Source organism: Myodes glareolus, chromosome 9 (genome assembly GCF_982192425.1).
Source record: "Myodes glareolus chromosome 9, mMyoGla1.1, whole genome shotgun sequence".
NCBI classification, from domain to species: domain Eukaryota; kingdom Metazoa; phylum Chordata; class Mammalia; order Rodentia; family Cricetidae; genus Myodes; species Myodes glareolus.
Window position 1 is genome coordinate 87,312,977 of NC_142034.1, and position 23,396 is coordinate 87,336,372.

The 23,396-nt window shown below is 42.1% G+C and overlaps 1 protein-coding gene across 4 annotated transcripts in view; it reads left to right on the top strand.

Moving 5' to 3' along the window:
- Tenm2 (teneurin transmembrane protein 2) overlaps positions 1-23,396 on the top strand; it is a 1,241,175-nt gene that overhangs the window by 538,583 nt on the left and 679,196 nt on the right. The window contains exon 1 of one of the 4 annotated variants that reach the window (XM_087910710.1): positions 15,893-16,407. The exons of the other annotated variants lie outside the window; for them this stretch is intronic. Coding sequence (XP_087766836.1) covers positions 16,362-16,407 — 46 coding nt within the window. The 5' untranslated portion in view covers positions 15,893-16,361. Of the gene's footprint in view, positions 1-15,892; positions 16,408-23,396 lie in introns of those variants that run through there. 4 annotated transcript variants of the gene reach the window in all.

Here is a 23,396-nt window from a genome sequence, read left to right on the forward strand (position 1 = left end):
CACACACACACATATAGACACACATGTACACACGCCCCACCATCACCACCACCAACACAACCACCCCTCTGCTCTGGTCATCATCCCAACTTTAGCATCCAAATTGGTAGCCATATTTGACAGTTCACCTTCTCTTTCTACAGTCATACAAAAGGCATCCATCTTTGCGCAATATTGGAATCCCCTTATCTCATTACAGCACTAGCTAAGGATTCAACCAGGAACCCCTTTGTTTCACTTCTTGTTTGGGTTTGCCTGTTTATTTTCTTCTTTTTGTTTCATAAATGAGGGACTTGCTTTATTTTCCAGTCTTGCCTTGAACCCTTAGATTAAAGCAACACTTTTTTTTCAGCCTCCTGAATAGCCAGGACCTTAGGCATGCCCTACCACCCCTTCATCCGTGTTTATTTATTTTGACATGTTACTTTGCTGCTGTTTTTTACCTTTACCAGTTTGGGAGAAATTATGATCTGTCTACACATTATGAGAATTCTGTGTACAATTGTGTGTAAATGTGAACACCTATGTATCTGCATGCATCTGTGTGTATATATATATACATACATATATTTACATATATATGTATATGTAAATGTCTGTGTATATATGTTTGTATACATGTTCAAACCACTGGAAATGTAATTCTAATTATATGGCCTGTGTTATACAACCAAGTGCCTAATATATTTCTTTGTTGTTCTCTTGATTTGAAATGTGATGGCCTATTTTAAGCTATAGAGCTTCTTCCTCTTCCTCCTCGTGGCTCATTTCTGAGGAGACTTCCTCTTCTGCAGCTATTAGCCTACAGAAAGCCTGGAAGCATATATTCTGGCCATAACATGGTCGACCATTGAATCCTAGCTCTCTTTGTGTTAATAGTGGATCCTCAGAAAATGTAGTTCTCTTCAGATAGTTATTTTCCTCATCTGTGAAATGGGAATGTTCGCAGGTTGTGACTCTCAGCATTGTGTGAATGTTCAGAGATATAGTAGGCTTAAAGTTCTGAAGTAGTTGCCTAGCATATATTAATTGTGTAGCCAATGCTATGAATGTTACTGGACTCTGAATGTATGGCATAGCCTGAGCACCTTGCAGGCTTTCCTTCGTTTAGCCCAGTTCTACTCCACAGAGAGTGAGTCAGCTCACCAGAGAATATTATGCAATAGCTAGTGACATTTTTGGTTGTCACGACTTGGGGGTTGCTACTGGCATCTAGTGGATAGAGGGTGAGGCTGCGTGTATGCACTAAACAATGCACAGGACGATCACCCACAGGATGGCATAGAACTGGCTGTTGAGAAATCCTAACTTAATCTGGTGATGGCGTGCACTGTGTTCATTTTACAGACTACTCTGAGGCCTGGAGAAAGCATTGCTTTGCACTCTGCGGATGTAATGTTCACAGTCACTCTACGAAGCATTTGGCCCAAGAGAGCTAGGGGTTTTTTGGTGTGTTTTTTGTTATTTTTTGTGTGTGTTTGGTTTTTTAAGTTAACTACATTATAAGTTTCTCCAAAAGGTCAAGGCAGAACACTTGGGTGGTTTGTGCAAGCCGAACAGTAAAGGAGTGGATTCTGGCAAGTTGGAACAGACCTTGTCCAAAACATAGTAGCAAAGTGCTAGAAGACCCAGCCTGTGCCAACTCTGAGCCCTCCGCAATGCTGGATTGTGAGAAAGTCCTGGGGGCTTTCACTAGAATTGGTCGGATGATGGGAGCCTCTCCCATACCTGGAGAAGGCTTTGCCTTTCAGTAAGCACATAAGCCTGCTTAAATATTGTACCCGTCCGTTTGTGCGGTCCTGAGTACTCTAAACGTAACATTTCACAGATATTGTTGCTTAAGAGGAAGCCAAGAAAGGTGTGAGGGTAAAGAAAATATTATATATCAAGTAAATGTAATCAAGTAATAGAAATAAGTATCAAGATAGTCAGGAGCAGATTAGTCTTCAGACTATCAAATGAAGGTGTGAAACCATTGTTCATGAAGCTCATGAATGGGAAACACTTTATGTCTGGTAACCTGAAAACGAAGGGGCAGAGCGTTGCTCAGCATAACCCCGGGCAGGGCCCAGAATGGATACATAGCTCACACTCATTTGCAGAGCTGGATGCAGTTTGAGAGGCAGTGATACCCTGAGACATGTGCACACACACGGTCCTTTCCTATTGTAGGCCTCCCACTTTATAGTTGAGTAGGAAATATTAGCGATAATTGGTTGGTCCCACTTCTCAGCCTCTCAGCCTTTGCATTAACTGTGGTCCATCTCTACAGCCCAGCGACTCTTCTCTCTGTTACATCCCTTGCGATGTGTGTAGAGAATTAGCTGGATGTGCTCAGAGAGCCAAGTGACTCAAAATGCATCCCCTTCATTACGACCTCCGGTCAAACCCAGATGTCACTAAACAATTTGTGATCTGCAGCGGTCACTGTGGTCCGGGCGAAGAGGCCACAACCATTAGTGGAGATCAGTTCCCAAACCATTCCTTTGCGAATGTTTATTACACGACTCAATTTCTGTCTTTTTTGAGCACAGCTAAGCTAATGACAACATGGCTTACAGTCCTCACAACTGTCATTTTAATTGTGACATTCGTTGGATTAAAAGTCCTCTGACTTTTGGCCTCCCACACGTATTTTTACCCCTATTATACTGACTCTTAGCTAGCCACCCCACAACTGGTATTGGCAAGTCACAATGAGTGTGGAGGGTAGGGATGGGAAAGAATGGAAAGATTTTTTTTTTTATGTGGCGTGATATATTGAAGAGAAAGAAGCCTTGTCTTCCAAAAGTAGAAAATTGGACATGAAAATGTGTTTGCAGGAACCAGTTATGTTTGGTGGGTAGGTGTTTTGTGCTTCAAATTAATATTTGTCCTTTAAAATAGCAGATGTTTAGCTGTGTATGTGGGCAGCGGACACAAGTGGGAACCGAATCGCTGTTGCAAGTGAAGGGCTGAGAGACAAGTGTGACTCTCACAGCCAAGGCATTCCCCACCTCCTCCTCCTCCCTCTTCTGCTCTGTGTTGGTGATTTCTCGGCATCCCAGATACACACCACGGAACCTCACTTTTCAAAAGCATGAAGCCGTACTTCCCAGTGTGTTGATGGCTATTAACAAGCGAGGTCTTCAGACCAGCGGCATCCGTGCCCAGGGACTGGTTAAAAAGTCAACAGCCCAGAATACATGCAGCCCACATCTCTGGGATCAGAACCTGCATACTAGTAAGACCCTGATGATTCCTGATCTCATTAAGGCTGAAAAGGGATGGTCCAAAACATTCTGTACTGGACCTCTCCAGTACCACCTATTTATTTCTGTATCATACTTTTGATTTTGCAAACATTATTTGAGGGCATATATTGTCCTCTATTTCAGGGCATCGGATTTTGTTTGTGGGAATCTGTTTGTCATGTGTGCACATTCCCTGTACACAAGAGTACTCAATCACCTTTCAGGATATTTGATTTTTATACTCAGGCAGGGACTAAGCCCCAAAGGGAAGAGCGGAGATCTGCAGGTACCCATTTCGGCACCTCTGCTTTTCCAGCTCGATGATCTTGAGTAAATTATGTATGTCCCGTCCACCTCAGTTTCTTTACATGTAAGTTGCAAGACATAATTACTATCGCATGGGTTTGTTAAAAGGATCAAATGAGATCTAACATCGAAAGTCGTCAACAGAGTGCTAATTGGTTTGTGGCGGGTTCTTGATAAGTATCGGCTACTAATATATTAATTATTATTTAAGCTAGTAGATTCTAGGCATAGTATGCTCTAAAAGAGTACGCTCCAGCCCCACCTACTCCCACTCCATCTATTATTAGGCTCATGTTTCTCAGCTGGGGTAGATTTTGATTCCTGAGACATGGCATCGCATAGACAAGGTACAGTGTCATTCAGCAGAATGGAGTGGGGTGGGGAAGGGACCACTCCTGGCATCTAATGGATAGATATTCATAATGTTAAATGTCCCAGGATGTATGATTCACCCCCACGCACAACAGCGAAGTATGATCTTGCCTCAAATGTCAATAGCACTAAAAGCTAACAGACTTTCTACTATCCATGAAAGAATTAAGGTTAGTAAAGTGTTTTCTTTTTAGGATTTAGACACCAGTGTATAGTCATTCCCTCAAATATTAATGTTGAGCCCCTTTGTCAGAATTCATCTACTGAGAGGCAAATCATTTCTTGTGGAACGAGTCACACAGTGGAAAGCCTGATGCAGCCTGATTAACCTATTAAAGGTCATAAAACAATAACAATTACATTGCACATTTCATTCTTTAATATCAAAGCGAGCTAGGCTCTTTGAAATGTAAAACATCATAAGTGAAAGAATAGCGCCTTCAATTCCCCCAGGAGCCCAAGGTCATTGTACAAATAACACACTGGTTTCCCTATTCATTTCACTCTATCCGAGGAGAGGCAGGAGACCACAAAAGATGGGACCGGGCACAATCTGAAGCAGGGTGAAGCTCCAGTGCCGGGGACTGAGGTCAAACAATGGAGCCTTGGTCCACAGATCAACACGGATGCTGGAAATGCAAAACAAATGTCCTTGACGCTGGTAGAGGGATACAGCACCAACAGCCTTGCTTTCTCTTTCTCTTAGCAAATCAGAAATGCTGCAGGAACTTCCAAGGACACATTAATTTCCCAGGTACTATTGCAAAATCAAGGGCGAGGAGGCGAGTGTTAGGTTCTATTCCTACTGTGAACAGATTAGGCAGACACCAATTTACACCTCATTGGTAAGAGAAGCTTTATTCCGCAAGTGAGACCACATTTACATCTTTGGTAATTAAGCTAAAAGTTTTTTTTTTAAATGACATTTCCCCCACCACAAATCCTGAGGTAAATATTGTATGTTAAGTGGGATCAAATGCTAAAATATATGCATTCGAACCATCATCCAAACCTGAGGCCCAGCACCATATTTCAATATCGTTGTTGGGCTAGGCTGAAATCGGAGCTGTGCCTCGTAGTGTATGGGTTTTACAAAAGGCCACGATTAGTAACTGAAGCCACTGAAGTGCCAGGGAAGGGGCAGAGATGTGCTGTTGGACAGGGCTGCCTCTTGCCCACTCTCTGAAACAGTGAGCCATGGTAGCAAGTGCTCCATAATTCAAAAGGCACCATCTATCAGCCAGTGTGCCAGGCTGCAGCAGCATCCAACCATACATCTCCCCCATCCTTTACTTCTTGGCAATTTTCATTTTTAGGAAAATTGAACATAGAGAGCGGTTTATTAAGAGCTCTAAGAAACTAGCATCCTTTCTTCCACACAGAGAAGAATCCAGTTGGCCTAAGAGGCATTTCTCCCCTCTTAACAATAGTTTACATGGTTGCTATAAGCAATACAAATATGGCCCTGGATAATAAATAATTGCTGAGCGTCAGAAAAGGAAAGAGTGAAGCACGGGTAAGAAAGAAGACAGAACATTTCTAAAGAGATTTGCGCCGAGATTGAGGCTGTGGGGTAAGGTTAAGTCAGCCGGGGTCTCTTCTGCTCTGTGCTAAGGGAGATTATTGAGTACACACCTATGCTGAATACTGTAGATGGCCCAGCTAGGTTGAACTTTCTGTTTGCTTAATGCATTTCTTCTATGATGAGCATACAAAGTAAAGGTAATCAAGTACAAGCCTGTTGCTGGTGTTTTCCCAGAGTTGTGGTCAGTCAAATCAACCCGGAGCCCACTTTTAAAGAAAATGGTGACGAACCATCTAATGTTTATGTATGTTGAGCGTAAATACCAGAAAACAGTGGCCTTGCCATTGGGTTGTGAGTGCTGGCTTGTTGTATATTCTCAGCCCTGATAACCACAAGAAAAGGCAAAGTCTCGGATATATTTCTATTATATTTGGGGGCATTTCCTGAGTTGGGGGGAGTGTAAAAATATCACCCACTTTGTCTTCTAAAAGAGATCCAGCTTACCCCTTGGAAGCACCTTTATCTTTGTGTCCCTTGGTTGCTCCATAGCCTCTCCTACAAGATTGTTCTGATGCCAGGTCCCATAGGGTTCTTCTTACAACCTGCTGATAACTGCATCGCAAAGAAACGTCTTGACCGCCTTCATCCTTGCCCTCAAGGTTGCTTCTGAGCTCTGTCAAGCAGTGTCTCTGAAAACCACACCAGCCTGCTGCCCTTACAACATCTATGCACTCTCTAGCCTGTCACTGAACGAAGAGTCCCCAGTAGGTAGCTCTGGGCATCTTAACCTAAAAGAACTCACTCTGTCATTCATCAAATACCTGGCAAATCGTTCCTGCATAGTAGCCAAGGTTCTAGGCGTGAACATCCAACAGGGAGCCATCTTGGAGTTTGCGTTTTGATAAAAACAGTCTTGGACTAAAATTAGCTAACCATGTAATGATTTAGAAATATGAAGTGTTTGGGGGGAATATACAGAAGAGCCGTGACGTGGGAGGGAGACGTCATGCAGTTTTTAATTGGCTGACAGGGATAGCCTCGCTGTAAAGATGACATTGAGGGGAATATGTTAATAGCTTGCCAGTGTGGTCCTCATTCAGGAAGGGGAAGTCCTGGGACCTTGTGCAGCTGCTTGGAAGAGGGGAAAGAACAGATGAGGAGGCGATAGACCTGTTGACACATGAACATACGTGTCTTTGAAACATTCAAAAGACTTAGGGCATGAGGAATTCTCGGCTATCTGCAGCAGAGGTATCAGGTTCTCATTAGAAAAAGATGCTGCTAAATTGCAACTAATCACTAGGGGGAGTTTATCAGTGTATGGCTGATTTATGATTCTGATTCTCACATGTTGCTCTTCTCCATGGACATCATGTCTTTTACCGGTTTTGCCTTTACTTACACAGTCCTATCCAGCTGGTGGATGAGGTGAGGTGAATTCCATGAAGATGCTGACCCTCTTGTCATTTTGGTTTTCATCTTCTAGGAGGCAAAGTCAAGGCGTTTTTTGTTTTTTGGTTTTTTTTTTCTTTCATGGCCTTTGAATTTCCCATTTCAACAGGGCAAGCCCAAGTGTTCAGGAGTTTGCCATGCCCTTGCTTCTCAATTGCCAAAGAACTTTTCCAGACGAGTCACATAGCCGTTGTAGAAGAGAACCATACAAGTGCCTTGATATGAACGGGTAGGATGCATTTGAGTCATAGCAAACCCACCACGGGCAACCAAAAGTTGACAATGGAAGACAGATTGAAGGCTTTAGAATAATCCAGAAAAGAAAGAGGGTGGGCTGCACCTGAGTGGTGACAAAGGAAGTGTTAAGAAGTATGCAAATTCTGATTTTTTTTCCTCCCCTGCAGTCTGACTTTATTTTTATTCTCTTGAGGGAGGACGGGGTTATTAAGCTTTCAGAGATGGGTAGTCCTCTTACTATGCATGAGATGATGTCATAGTAAAGTAAATGAGGTCAGGGCTAGGTTTCCCTTATTGCCAGTGATTATTCAATGCGCTCTCTGAACAATTGTAAGCCTGGTAATTCACTTAGTGCTGTGACTGTACATGGCACCCTGTCAATCCCATCATCAGCTAATATTGACGGAGTGTCCGCAGAGGACACGTTATTGCACTCAGAGCAGCAGAGGTGCTTTCTCCAGCCAGCCCAGGACGACTGGCTGCCTTATGACATCACTCTGTTAATTGATGGGTGTCGTCCTCAGACCATTTGGCAACTGGAATACAATTTTAGATTTTTTTTTTTTTTGAAGAACAAAGAAAGGCTTAAGAGTGCTGCTTTTGTGAGCATGCTAATGCCTTTCATTAAGCGCATCACAAACAGGAAGATAACAGTCCCATGTATTGGGCCGAGAGGTTGAGACAGAGAATGTTTAAGAAACTTGGGCAGTGCCGTATATTCAGATGGTGGCTGGTCGGGAATTGAAATGCGATCACTTTTTATTGCACTATACTGCCTCTCAGTGGTACATGTTATTCCCACTTCTTTCATGCAGTGATGTGTTGCTCGTAAAACACCCCAAAAGACTGAACCAGGGCCTCTGCACTCTAATGGGTATCCATGGCACTAGTCTATGACATCTCCACAGCTTCATCACTAGAAAACTGGTTTGTTTATTACAGTGTAAGTCCCATTTAAGAGGGGATTTGTCAGCCATTAAAATCACTACTTCGCATGGTGTGTATGTGTGTATGTGTGTATGTGTGTGTGTGTGTGTGTATGTGTGTATGTTAAATTCTCATCAAAAAGACGTTATTGCTTTTATTGTATATTTAGAGAGAGGCACATAAGAGCAGTTTCATGAGATAAATTATTTAATTGACAACTTTGCACTCATTTTCTTCTGGAAAAAGTAATATGGTGATTATTGTTTTTGATGGATCTTTCTTTTTTCAAAGAATTTTCCATTTTAAAAAATACATAGTGCAAGAGTTAAATTCGGGGCAGAAGAAACCGAAGGAAGGGGCAGTCTCAATACAGAGTTTATTTGCAAATCTCCAGAGTAGCACCACGAAATGCCGTGTACGCGGAGATGCACTAGAGTGTATACCCTCCAGAATGTCTGCCTGTTGTAATTCCATCGCATTACAGATTTTAGTGCCTATCTCGCCTGCACAGCTTCCAGAGCTCCTCAGATATTCAGCAGCAGAAATTGCACTGTTTTATCCTGGATTTTACAAATAGCAACCAGATTATTGTAAAACAGAACTATCTGATAAGTCAGGTTGTGAATTGCTTTTGTGATTGTCATGGGTGAGAGTATTGAAGAAGCTGGCAAACAGTGCAGCACACTGGTTACAGTATAAAGAAAACCCGGAGCAGTGAATGCATTTTTCTGATGAATACGTTCAAGGCTCTGATCATTGTGCAACTTCTGGTTGGTTGCTTTCAAATGTTCCATATTGAAAAACATCAGTAACAAGAACCAAACAGTCCACCAACGCCTGTGTTCAACTCAATGGAGAGGAACATAAATTCTTGCTTAGCGTTTCATTGAGGCCAGCTCTATTTGGTCCTCCATGGGAAGCAGAGACTTGAGCTTTTCTCCTGATTGGCTTTTCCATTTCTGCTTTATGATTAGGAGGCCACTACTTTGGTTTTCATTCAGGGGCTTGTTCAAATCACCATGCAAGACAGAAATGGAAAATAGGAAAGACAGACTTCTGATCCACAGACAAAAGCCAAGATGCCAGAATATGGTAATTAATGTTCACAATTTTATAAGCAAAATAATTGCTTTTAATTGGCTAAGTAAGATATGACATAATTACAATATTCAATAAGCTAATTTAAGAAAGCTATTTATAACACAAACCTTTAATTATGTTAGGTACTCATTCCTATTTTGCAAATGGATATGAAAATGGACATGAATTATCTTATCTTTACAAATAAAGATACATTAAGGACATTTTTGAAACTTTAAAGGTTATGTTTTTTTCCTTGTTTTGTTTTAGAGAATGTCTGTTATTTTCATTTTGAAAAGCAGTCATTTATAGACAGTTCCACTAGCCTGAGTCTGTAGTGAGTGCAGACGGAAGCACTATGTGGGTGAAAATTCTCCCCGAGAAAGCTCTTTGTCGGAGGAGAAAGGCTGATCGGGACAAGATGTGCTTGGCCATGTTCTCTTCCTGTCATGGTCACCCTAAGGGAAAACAAACCTCTCTTAAGAGATGAGTACATAAATGGGTCAGAAATGACACACAGAAGAGACCATTGGAATCCAAAAAAAAAAAAATTTCTCTAAAGCCTAGTTGTGGGTGGGTCAGTGCGAACTAACTCCCAACGAATGTATACATGATGACGGGGAGTCATTCTCTTCCAGAGACCAGGTTGCTAAGCCTTCCTCCACAAGAGTCTTAATCTGATGAAATGAGGAAGTTATGACATTTTCGTAAATAGTGGTTGACTCAAAACATGTACTCAAAAATATACACACTGGAGCCAATGAGTTTGCTTGACCAGGAAGGAAATTGTTTTGGAACCTGAAGATTTGCGTTTGATTCATTAATCCCACAGAGGGGAAGAGAGTCTATTCCTGAAAGCTGTAAGTTGTCCTCTGACCTACACACACACACACACACACACACACACACACACACACACACACACACGGGGCGGGGGGTGGATAACAGGTAACATAATATAATGAAATAAATATATTAATAAATGGATTAGGCCACCCTTAGTCTGAGACAGCTAGAAGAAATTCTGTGTAGTCTTGTTCCTATTCCAACTGATTTCTAGCAAAATCTTAAAGTCCAGGGACTGTATGATAAGTTTCTTCCCATAATTTCTGAAAGATGGAATTGCATACCATCCTTCAGAATGTTCAGTGTAAAAACCAAATCAACATGTTTTTCTACAACCACATCCGAAGTACCCAGTAATACTCAAAGGGATAGCAATATATAATACACAGAAAATAAACACAATGCTTGCGGCCTTCAGGAAACTTGAAATCAATGTGTGGGAAATCAGATATGAATCTGGTAAAAGTGATCTAGAAATATTAGAAGAAAAATGGCTCACCAACACCTTGGCATGGTCAATGGCAAGGTAAGATTAATTGTAAAATCATATATAATAAAAATATTCCAGTCAATGAATGCTTTGAAATTTGAGAAAAGAGTATTTACCATGAGCTAACATAATCTAAAAAGGATTCTTGGGGGCCGAGAGAATTTTATATTGAATAAAAACGTAGCATGTATCTCGCAAAACAAATTCTGTGTGAAAGGAGAGTATGCAGAAAGGCAAAATTGGGGGGAGAAGTGCATTTACCTTTGGCTTATTCATCTATCAAACCTCTGGGTACCTGGCACTCTCTGTGTGCCTCCTATGGACCCAGAAGCAAATGACCGTTAAAGAGACCCCACATCCTAAAGCATGTTCAAATGTTGCCAAGACAGAACAGGATGGTAAATGCTCTACACCACTGACTGTCACATGTGGGAGCGTAGAGTATTTCTTTTCTTGTTTATGCACAGATACATTAGAAAGAAGGTTTATGTATGTATCTGTGTGTGTGTGTGTGTGTATGTGTGTGTACATGAGAGTGCACACTCAAGCCTATCTCTTCTCGTTTATTCAACTTGTTTTAAAATTCAACAGAGTTCCCTGCTATGTACATGGAAAAGCATATTGGTCAACTGAATTTTTTACGTCGATCTGGGTTGTTTTAATATTATGTAGACTTATCTAGAGAGAAGATAAATGAGAAGGTAATTATTGCTTGTATTTAACAAGAAGAATAAAAGGTGGCCAGATGCTGCGAGTGTTTGAGCGGTTACTCATGACTTTCTGTGTAACCTTAAAAGGATGCTTTCTAGCTATTAACCTTCCCCTTCCTGTGCATGGAATTGGTGGCCTGAGGGGGACATTTTCAGCAGAGTATAAATACTGCGTGTGAGAAGCCAGGTCCACAAACATCACTTTCCTACAGATTCTCTGAAGAGGCTCACACTCATTTCTGTTGGCTCATTCATATGAAATGTTTGTCTTTTATATTATTTTGTATAATTATGATGGTGTTCATGAATGATGGTTCATGATGAAGCCATTTCCTTACAAAATAGTGTCCCGGAATTTAAATGCGGTTGAAAACTTTAATCCCCACGAGCACAGATGATCAAACAGTCCACAAACATTTACCGAGTAAGCAAGCTGCTTCGTTTAAAGATTTATGGAAGACACTAAAGATGCAGAGATGTCTCAAACATGAATATTGTTTTCCTTTCATATCAAATATAATTGGAAACATGGGTCCACAACCCGAAAGGTCAAATCATGATAAGCTTATGGGGTAAGGTTTGTGTTATTGGCACGGGTCTGTAAAAATCCAGAAGGGGAAGAGACAAGGGTTTGGTTTGTCATGAGTTGTTCATGTGATATTTGAAAATTTAATTTGCTAGTCCTCAGTTTCTACTTCTGTAAAATGATTCTAATAACAGCCATTGAGTGGGTCATGGTGGGGGTTAGAAGTTGGGGACAATGAGGACACTTTTATGATTGCTAACTGTCCATTATAGTGTAGATTCTAGATCTGAGGTGTGAGGTGTGCTCATTCTCCTGTATTTATTAGATAAAATTCTTCACCATATTTTATAGACAGGAGAACAAGGTTTAGAGAAGAAAGTATTTAACCAATGTTCCACAATTAAGAAGCAAATTCCAGGGTCAGGATTTGGACCTAGGGCAAAGTCCAAAGCCAAGCTCCTAATTATGATGTACGCCACCTCTCCTGGGGCCCTCGGATAGCTACTGTGATTAAAGAAACTTCAGTGTTGTAAACTAGGGAGGTCAAGGGCATCTATTTGGAGGACTTGTAACTTGTTCTGGTCTTAGATCAAGAGACTGCAGTTGAATGTACTTCCTACTTCGGTGGAAATGGGAGTGGGGGTGTCAATGGAGAGCTGGGGCTCTATGTGAAACTGTGGAGGACTTGTGGGTGTACTGGGTTGGGGGACAGCGAGATCTTATGTGGCAGCGACAGAGGAACATTTACAGGGAGAGTCGGTGTCAAACCAGAGAGGTGACTCAGTGTGCAGCAAAGAAATCTGCACTTTATTCTCCGGGGAATTGTGAACCTTTGATGATTTTTTAAGCCGATACGTAAGATAATGAAATAAAACAGACTTTCAATTGGCCAATCAATAACTATTGGGAACAGATGTCATTCAAAGTGGCATTTTAAGAAGGTTATTCTGGCTTGCGAGGGATGAATTGGAGAAGAAAGAAAACCTCTTCAAATGGTTGTTTTCAATAAGCTGTGTCATGACAGAGGGAGAGGTGTCTCAACTAACAGGGCGTTAATAGGAAAGTGTTGGTTTGCCACAGATTAGCTGTTTTATATGTTAGAGCTGATTCAAGGTCACACCTGGAATAATGTCACTCTCCTTCACTGAGATCTGAAGTGCCTTCTTGAAAAAAAAAAAAAAAAGAGGTGGTGTGACAATCTGATATAGGAGGTGGCAGGGTGCAGGCTCACTCCTCGGGATGGATACGGCATCTCTGCACCCTGCCTATGTCTCAGTGCAGACTGGGAAGGGCTGCACCAAGGGTGACCGGAGCAATGCAGAAAGCAGGATGGGTCTGGGGTGCAGAAATGAAGCCACGAGATCTTTTGAAACTGTGGGAGTGGTGTTTGGCGGTGTCGGTAAGGGAACGACTGCAGACAAAGGGAAGATATGAACCCGGACTATCTCCACGATCTTTGCTTTCTCCCTGGTGGGGATGTTTAGGGAGAAGGCTTGCTCTCAGGGCAGATGCACTGGTCTGCTTGTAGAACTTGTTGGATTTTAAGCACATTATTCAAGTGGAAAGACCCAGAGGGCAGTGTCAATAACTAGATCATGGAAGGAAGGTCAGAGTGGAGAGACGTCTTCCTGTGTCATCCATTTTGAGGCGATTAAATATTATGTTTCCCGGTTTAAAATTCTTAAAGGAGTCAAGGGAATACCTAACAGCGTGGGCGTTGCCATGTTAAAGCATGTGCTGTGTGCTAAGAGCACACCACACACGGCATTGTTTATTCCTAGCAACAGACCATGAGATGCTGACTCGCTCATAGCCATTTGAAGACAAGGGAATATCCACAGGGAAGAAAATGATTTGGTCAAGGTCACACAGCAAACAGGTGGCTGGGGCTGGAATCCAATCCCAAGCCGGCAGGCTAGGCCCCCAAACTGGGAATGGAAACACCAGAGCATACACCACAGTCTAGGCAGGTAAGTAAGAAGCTGTCCTGCAGAGAAGTCAGCCACAGAACGTACTTTCTGATTACAAATATTAACAGGACAGAAGCTACCTTAGAGAGCCCCCTCATTCAAGAGAGCTAGTAACGAATTTCGATCTAGCAAGCTATAAACGATACGAACCTAACTCCTCACTGTGTAAGCGATCAAAATGAGGAACAACACTGTTAACCATATATAGCTTTAAAAAAATCTTTTTGTCTTGCCTTGACTTGATTCCCTACCTTTCATTGACCCTGCTTTGCTTGTCCTGTTCAATAAGCCCCAGTCTCCCCGTCCCCGCCTCTGTGATACTGAAACAGATGCATCCTTGTAGCCGAATCTTAAATTCCATTGTCAGAAAATTCTTCAGTCCACTTATTCCCTTGGATAAAGTTAATTTTAGCTATAGATCCTATATCAATAATGTCACTTTGGGGCTGCTGCTTCCAGTACGCTCTGCAAAATATCTGTGGAGAGCCTGAAATTCATCCCTTTTAGAAAGCGGGGCCTTGGAGCTTCCCTTCCAGTCTACAGCTGAGCACTCGGTGCTCTGGCCAGCTGCCTTCTGTACAGCCCCTGTGTGTTCTCCATTCTCTGTACTGCCTTAATGATCAGAAGGGTTTCGTCTGAGCACATCCGAGATGGGGGTACTTCTTTATTTGGGTCCAAGCAAAACACATATCCTCCCATTGGCAAAGCATGAAAAGAATTATGCTCTGGCTTTAACAAGATTAAGCAAGCCCACTTTGGATACAACACTGTGGCTCGGGCAGGCAAGAGGGTTTTATCCTTCTTGGACCAATTCTCATTCTGTATCCGGCTCACACAGGAATTCCAAACTACAAGGTGCTGAGGGTCCACGGACAGATTCTCAGACTATAAAGTGGTAGAAATACAAAGACGGCGTATTTGGGATATCTTGTGATTGTCGTTTAGTCTGTGCGAATTAGTACGTGTTCTAAGTCGGGTGCATGGAATTTACATACTGATATTTTTAAAAACATGATTTTTGAGGAGATGGTCCGTCACAAGGTTGGGCGGGCTTCTCCTTGTCGTGCTAGCTCACTACTGCGTTAGCTCAGGTTACCATGGAAAAGCAGGCGGTCATTTCGCCAATAACAAACTTCTACCAAATACTTGACCTTGGAATCAGCAATTTACATCCTTATAAAAGAGGTCACTGGGGGAATTTAACTGTGTAATCCTGGCCCCCATGTGGCAGGAGAGCAGTGGAAAAGGAACAAAGCTTGGGAGGCAGCATTGGAAGCGATTTGAATGGGCAAATCATTTCTTTGGCACTTTGTTTAAAAAATGGAACCTCCTTTAAAATAGTACAGGAAAACAGGAAAATCCGTGTGAGTCGGTGGTACAGTGACTCAAAAAAACTCTGCCCCAGGACTCCAGAAAGCCACCAGTCAGCCCATTTGGAGGGAAACCAGGGAGAATTGAGGTGTTCACATTCCTAATGGCCTCTTCCCCAACACCTTTCCTTCAAACATCATGTCTTCCCTTTATTGTGCCTTTATTTCTAAAACTAAGGGAGAAAAATCACCTTTTAAACTTGAGCCAAGAAACACTGGTTTTGCAAGAGCTAATATTTTGGGGTGGGCTTTTCTTTCTTTCTTTCTTTTTTTTTTAAAGACAATTATCAAGACGAAGCATTTGTTTCTTCTTTTGTTTACCCGTGGCAGTTTGTCAGCAGTTATGGTAAGTAGACTTCCATCTGCCAGTAAAACTACATTGCAAATTGCCGTAGAAATTAGCAGCTTTCATTTTTGCCTACATAAATAAATATGCGAAATAAATTGCACACAAATGCACCCTTTAAAAAAAAAATCACAGGTACACCGTACAGTTAAATGCCAATCAGACAAAAACCAGAGACACACTGCGATTATCTCAGTTTTCAAACCTGGAAGATACACGGATGTGTTTCTAAATGAGAGAGGCCGCGGATCATGCTCGCTGAGATAAAAACAGAAGCTGCCAGACACCGCACTGTGGCTTTATTCTGAGAGTCCCCTGCCTGAAACCCCGCTCTATCTTTTCTCCGTGTGTGTGTGTGCGTGTTCTCTCCCTCCCTTCCTCCCTCCCTCTCCCTCTCTCCCTCTCTCTCTCTCTCTCTCTCTCTCTCTCTCTCTCTCTCTCTCTCCTGTCTCTCCCTCTCCGCTCTCTCCCTCCCTCTCCCTCCATCTCTCCCTCTCCTCGCTGTCTTCCCTTGCTCATTGTTCTTCTCTCCCCCTGCCTTTGATGCACATACGTTGTCACATTCCATCGACTCCTCTCTTCTCTGCTCTCACACTCAAGCCTAGCGGTGCTTTCGCCAGGCAGCAAGCAGCAGCGTCTCCTGCGAGTTTTAGTCATGTGTGCAGCTCAGCTTGATCGAGCGTTCCTTTTCTGCCTTTTCACTCTTACAAAAGATTAAAAGGTGGCGTCACATTGCTCCCCTGTTCCTTCCTGCAGGAGGGACTTAAAAGGGACAACAAAAACTAATCACTCTCAATAAGTATTTTTTTTCTTGCTGGCAAAAAAATAAAATAATAATAATAATAAAGAAAGGAAAGGAAAAGAAAAAAGAAAAATAAATAGAAAGAAAAGAAAGGCAGAGACGGGAAAGGCGAGGGGGTGGACTTAGCGGTGTAATTTGAGCCCGTGGTGAGGATTGGAGCGAGCTAGCGATGCTGCACCCTGCTAACAAGGGAAGGAAGCCTTCAGCTGAGGCAGGTAAGAGCGCCGATCGGAGGGTTTGACCGAGTGGCTTAGTTAAATTTCTGTTTCCACCCGTTTTGTAATTGAGAAAGGCATCTGCCGCAGAAGCCGATTTTTCAGTCGGCTTCCTTTTGTTTAACATAGAAAGTACCTGTATTAATTTTGATGAATTAGAGCATGCAGCAAATTCAATTGAAAATAGATTTGTATAGTAAATGCATTTATACGGAATGATTTTTTTCCTCCCTTTTATTTAAGGGGAGGGATGAGAAAGATGATTCTGATGAGAATGGCACTTTGCATTACGTTAAATTCTAAACAGCTAAGGGAAGGAGGAAAAATCATTCAATTGATACTGCTTTTGAACTCCGGGGCTTAAGCCCTGGGAGACATATGACATATGACATTTTTCTTTTCACTGAACTTCTGATGCGTTATAATAATTTCTCACCGGAGGAATCGGCAAAGGGCAGAGTTTATTTAAGTCTGGCTGCTTGGGTGTGTTTGGCTTGGCTCTTGTGGGTGAGGCGCGTCTTGAATCTCCTGAACCTGCGGCAGGTTGACGGTTCCTAAATGGAGACTAAGTGATGTCCCAAATGAAATATGAAGTTAAAACATCAGGTGAGGGCATGCTTTACAAATGCATCCAGTAAATAATTAGGAGAACTGAGTTATGACAGTTTGGAGGGGAGTTAACTCTGGAGGTGCTGTTGGTGAAAGCTTTCTGGATTTTAAGCCCCATAATGACAGAGGGGGCTAATTATGAGACTCGAGTCGGAACTTTGATTTAGGACCTGAAATCTAGGATACCTGTAGTCCTCTACCAGAGGTAGCTTTTAGATGGGCATTCCTTTTGTGTGTGATGAATGGCAACTCTGGATTATATTTGATGGCATTTCTCCTTTAAAATGCTTTGGGATGAAGCTTTGAAATGTTCGTATCTATTTTCATGTTGAACAAACAGAGACTATGCACTATACTTGAATCTCTCAGCAAAGGGTTTTTGTGGCTGTAGATGTTGTTTTAAAGTTTGGGTTATTTGTTGTTAATCTCACTCTATGTGGATTTTTATGTCAATTGCCTCTGCTGTTAAAAAATTATGGCTGGCATGAATGAATTGATATTTGAAAATAAAAAAAATAAAGACACCAATAGGCCAACTTTGGAAATTTAATGGGACCAGAATCTGAATTCTGTTCAGAATTTTGCCAGAAGCATTATCTGACATATTTAACTTTGTTTTAAAATCACCTTGGTGGGCGTAGGGGAAATACCTTAAAAGTATACTGTTCGGTTAAGGGAATGCTTCTCGGCAGTGGGATATGGGAAGGTGACGACTGTGTCGCCAGGCTTGGCCCTAGAAAGAACTGCTCTCCTATGGCGTTGTGGAGTTGAGCAAGCCCTGGAAGAGGGGATTTCTTGCATTTGTATTGTGATAGGATGTTTTCTGGCTTAGTTTCCAAACTGGACTGGCTCTTTGACACCTCGCTCTGGGATGCCTTGTGTGGCCAGACCCACCTAACGGTATCTTGTGCGCACAGCTCACAGATCCAGCCTTGAGAGAATAGAAAGACCTGCTCAATACTAGGTAATGGGAAGCAAGTCGAGGGTGGTTCTGGTCAGATGACAACATCCAGAGTTTCCTGGGCAGGTCCTGGTACAGGTGCAGGCAAGCTGAATGTTTTTCTGTAGACTGAATTGCAGAGAAAGACGTGAGTCATGAAGGGGGAGACTGCTGGAGGATTCCATGTAGACTTGGTGGGCACTGGCAAATTTAAAGAATGGCCTCATATGTAGGCTTTTTATATTTCCTTTTTAACTTAAGAAACTCTACAGAATCTCAAAGCTGCTTCCTTCGAATTCACCTTTTCTGCACTGCTTTCTTGCATAAACTCTTTCCTAACTCTTGGTACACCTAAATATTGATTTTTCCCCCCTCTGACTATTAGGATGCTGTCTTAAACAAGTGGTAAGGATCAAGAAGACACCTCTGGGCACTGTGTCATTTTTATCATGTGTACTTTCCTCTTTTGTGTATGAAAATGACTTCTTCAAGGTGAGGCAGTAATAAATTTTAAATTGTTCCTTGCCCGCTTACCCCACCTGAACCTCTGCCTCTTCTACAGTAAGAAATGGAGCTAAAGTCTGTTCAGAGCGGTGCCCTGAAATCAGACGGCAGTTCAGTGGGCACTCTTTAGGTAGATGGATGGCAATCAGTGGTATCCCTACTCAAACTATCTGATTCATATAAATAGCATGTTTCTAAGTTTTCCAGTAGATGTTGCTGCAGAGCAAAGAAAGGATTATTCCCCCCACTACCACCACCCCTGCAGGAAAGAGAAGAAAAACAGTAGACTTATAAAAGGCAAAGAAACAGAGTCTTCTCTCCAAACTAATTTGCTAATTAATGAATGATATTGAATCATTACCTTTTATGATGGTCTATAGAAAGCTATTCAAACTTGATTTAGATTTGTAAACAATGACATTGTCCTCCTTGGGCTCTCTATAGAATGTCTGTTTGCTGTTTTCCGTTTTAAAAAAAAATCAAGTTAACTGCACATTGCTATTCAGAACATTCCATCCCTGAATGCTAAAACCCTTTAACATGCAAATATGATGTCAGAGGAAGAACTGAAATAGAATACCCCGAGAAGAGTAATGATCAAACGCATTATAAAAATATGCACCAGTTGCCAACATGTAATGAAATATTAAGAAATTAAAAGCATGCAACCTCTAAAGTAATAGAATTTCATTGCTCTGAGACTGTTTTCCCACTGAATATTAAGATCTTAATAGATGTACCAGTGAAAAAAACAATCGAAAAACCTACACGGTTTGTCACTGAAGTTCCTTCATTATATGATGTTGAAAAATTAGCCCAATAGGATTTTTACTCAGAATGGGAAATGTAATTAACATTGGATATTAAGTGCCAGACTGACAAAGCAAAAGCCACAAGGCTTGATAGGGGAAATAGAAATGCAAAAGCAAATAAAAGCGTGAGAAGCTGGAGGGACCCACGCTGGAACTGCTCTGCTGGTAATCATTCTGATAAAATGACAAAGACATCCCAGAGGAGCCTAGGATTCTAGGACCCAGACACGAACTGATGCAATTTCAAGCAACCAATGACCTCTGTCTATGGGAATATTTATTTTTAGATATGATCAATTAACCAATTTCAATGGAGAAGAGAAGTGCACTTTTTTTTCTCACCTAAGGGGAGTGTTGGGCATCACAAAACCACTGCCACACAGGAACAGCTTCTGACCTATGTGAGATAGCTTTTGATTTTTGTTACCTTGGGCAGGCTCAGCTCTCTAGTGTTGGGTTTTCCTGGTGCATTGAAATACTTCTTTGTCAGTTTTCATTCCCAAAGTGTGAAATGCTCTATAGGATGTTTTGATATAGCATGCCCCATTCATTTTTTTTTCTCTGAGAGGAAAGAGTTTATATTTAGAAGACACGAGCATCAGCTACAACTACTTTGCAATTAGCACAAGGAGTCCACTGGGGTAAGGACATTCCAGCTTTCTTTTTCTCTGATTTAAGGACACATTTTGCTTGACCTGGAGTAGTTGTTTTGTGTTGCTCCTTTCTTTAAGAAGTAAAGCCTTACATTTGCTGGGTGATTGTTTTTTTTTCTGGTTTTGTTTCTATTAGTTGTTCGCCCCTTTTGCTCTTTTCCCCCATCTATAAAGTATTTTGTATATCCAAAGCACCATGAAGAACAGGTGCCTAATGGTACCTAACATTAGAAATGCCCGCCCTCACTGATAACTTTATAATAATGGAAGCTATGGTGTGTACTTGGAGAGTCCTCGTGGATGTACCAAGCAGAGCTTCCCTGTTTCCCTCAGCAGAGGAGGCAAGAAGAGGCTGGTGTAAGTTGAGGGGATATTTTGAAACAGGAGGAAAGATGAAAGCCTAAGATAATCCGGGACATCACTATCAGAGAGATCATGTGGGAAACGGGGACTCCCAAGTGATGGTGGATACCACTGCAGTGGTGGACTTTGAATGACCAGCCAAATTTTGGGTACCCATCGCAGAGATATCTGACAGTTTGTAAAGTAGTTACAACTTGCTAGGAAAGTGAGGAACAAGAAGAACTGTGAATCTGCATGGCAGAGTCCCTCCCAAGATTCTCTGAAACACCTGTCTTGATGACCTTTCTTTTCCAATTATATTGCAGCCTTATGGAGCTACTAATGCTACCGTGGTATTAACTTACCTTTAAGGGATGATGCTGAGAATAGAGGGGGGAAACACCTGGTCTTAAGGCTGGAGGCCAGTGGGCTTTGCATTAGTCTAGTCACGGGGAGGGAAGTCGAGAACTATTGAGCGGAGGAAAAGTAGAAGCTAACGTAATGATTGCAAATTCTTGTGTGTACTGCAGATGACACGGCCTCATTAAGGACAGATTTGGTATAAATATGTTTATTTCATATCCTCATAAGAAAAACCTTCAGCATGTGTTGAAGACGAGGCACATAGTTTCAAAGATGCAGTGTTCTGTCTAGGCTATTGCTATTTGGACACAATCCACGTTGGGTTTATCTCCAGTTTCTTGACATTGATTATGATGGATTTGTGTGATCTTTGAGAGTTTCATCTCTCCGAAAAGGTATATACGTTATTTATTGGAGTTAATTGCCTCCCCAAATTGCCTGTGTTGTCAATTACTTTCTATAAGCCATGACTACCTCACCTTGAACTCTCTGATGCCCAGTACATTTGACTGACAACCACAGTGGTAGACTATACAATATGCATTTATGTGCCAGCGTATAAGGTGTTTTCTTGTGTTCTGAAGACTTCACAGTGAAAGGGTGCAAAATTAACCATGGATACAATTAAATGGAAGGAGTGCCACACACATGCTCAGAAATGCTGATTTCATCAGACTGGCTAAGTAGACAGGGCCGTCACTATGGCCTCAGTACCAAGCTGGAGATGAGTGACGTTTTGCGTCCCCCAGCTGCTTTCATTTAATTTGTTCCCTTTGCTTTTCCAAGCTTTTCCTCTTCCCACCATTTTCATATCATCAGAGATGGGGGGCTGCCCCTGACGTTCACACTTGACATGATGAAACACAAGAGGCGTCACCCATACACGTGAGTGCATTGCAAGGCAAGGGGAAAAAGTAGATCCCAAAGCTTTAGAAATTATTGTCTTATACCTTCAATGTAGGTGGGGTGTTTTTGTTTTTCTGCCTGTTTTCTCCTGGATGTCTTATTTGACTGATTTGTTTCTGTGTGTTTGTAGAGGATTTTCAATTATCTAGAAAAAAATCAGCAATCCAAAAACAATCCATACCACAACACAGGCAGCCTTGGGTCCGCTAGACTTAGGTATCTTTGGACACTCCTATTTTTATTGTCTCTTTGTTAAAGACTCGTCACATTTGGATGCTGCACCAAAGTTGAGCTTGGTATTTGAGGTGAGGTGCATTCTCCCTGTCGACTTCAGTCTGACAGTTTTGGCCGAAGCTTGTTCTGCTCAAAAATCTGTGACCATTGCATTTTTCTGTTACTGCTGGGTGAGTCAGAGATCTGTTGCTGTCTACTGCAGACCCACGCCTGTGGTGTGTGTGTGTGTGTGTGTGTGTGTGTGTGTGGTGTGTGTGTGTGTGTGTGTGTGTGTGTGTGTGTGTGTGTGTGCGCGCGCGCGCGTGAGTGTGTGCATGCCTGTGTATGTGTATTCACAGGTGGCGACGTGAAGGGCTGGCTGCAAGTTAGAGAAAAGATTCGAGCATGAATTTATCTCCAGCTCATTTTTGCGCAATATTTCGAACCTTCTATTCAAAGATAACTCCCCCACTCGCACATACCCACATGCCCATGTAAGACAACTCTTCTGATCTGAACAAATAGCATTATCAGATTGTGGTGAATTGCTCCGGCAGTGTTACATCATGCATTGGGATCCTGTGTGCTGTAGAGCTCTGTAAAACCGCCAGCTACATGGTACCCCGCAGGTTTAATATACTTCTGCAGCCTTGTGCTTGGGAAGGATTTCTGTAATTGGAGACAATCTAGTAAGGAGAACTTTTTAAGCCATCGGAGGCCGGAATACAAGTTTTTGAGAAATGTGACTTTACCGGCTTGAAACTGAATGGATTACAAATTTCTCTTAACTGGACAGAATCCTAATTGCCTGTACAGTACGGTCCTGATTATCCGGGGCTTGCTTTTCCAGTACAGGGATTACTCAGATTTCTTCTCTGACTCTGTCTTCTCTCTACCTGACATGAAACACTTGTCGAATCATTAGCAGTTCCGCTAATGATACGGAAGGAAGAAGCCCAAGCCAGTGAACAGCATTCAAAGATGGAAGGTTGGAAAAAGCCTAATATTTTTCAAAATTAGCCACTGAAATTTCAGTGTCGGAGTGAGGAAAACGGCTTTCTAACTGCCAGGGATAACTTTACTTTATCTTTTCACATGTCGCTGTCTTCTCTGCCGTTTAGAGGAGCAAATCACTAAGATAAAATCAAACAAATCAGCCCATCTTAATAGGGTCAAATTTCCGGGTGTGTTGTTTTGACTTATATAACTCCCCTCCCCTCCCATAAGGCTAACTACCCATTTTAATTAACTAGTTGGGAATTAGGATGTGCAGGTCCTTAAAAAGGCTTCATGGATCAGGCAAGGGTACCTTTTGAATTAGATCAGAATTTTGATTAGCATAGTTTTCTAATGTGAAATCCAAAAGTAGGTTATTGATGCCTACAGCTCAGTTCGCCTCCAACGCTCCCCCATTTCCATCACTGGCTAGGTGCTCCCCATTCCTCCATATTTTTTTTTTCTTTTTCCAAGTTAACCTACTGAAAGCCTTCCCACTCTTGGCAGCCTCTGGGCTCCTTTCCCATAAGTTAGACTGAAGTGGGGAAGAGATGGACGAAAAGTAGATCCACGGCTCCCAGAAAGGGCTTCATTGTGGACGGGTGTGCCCGTTGCCAGCCACTTTGCAGAATGGAGTGAGGATCCTCTCTA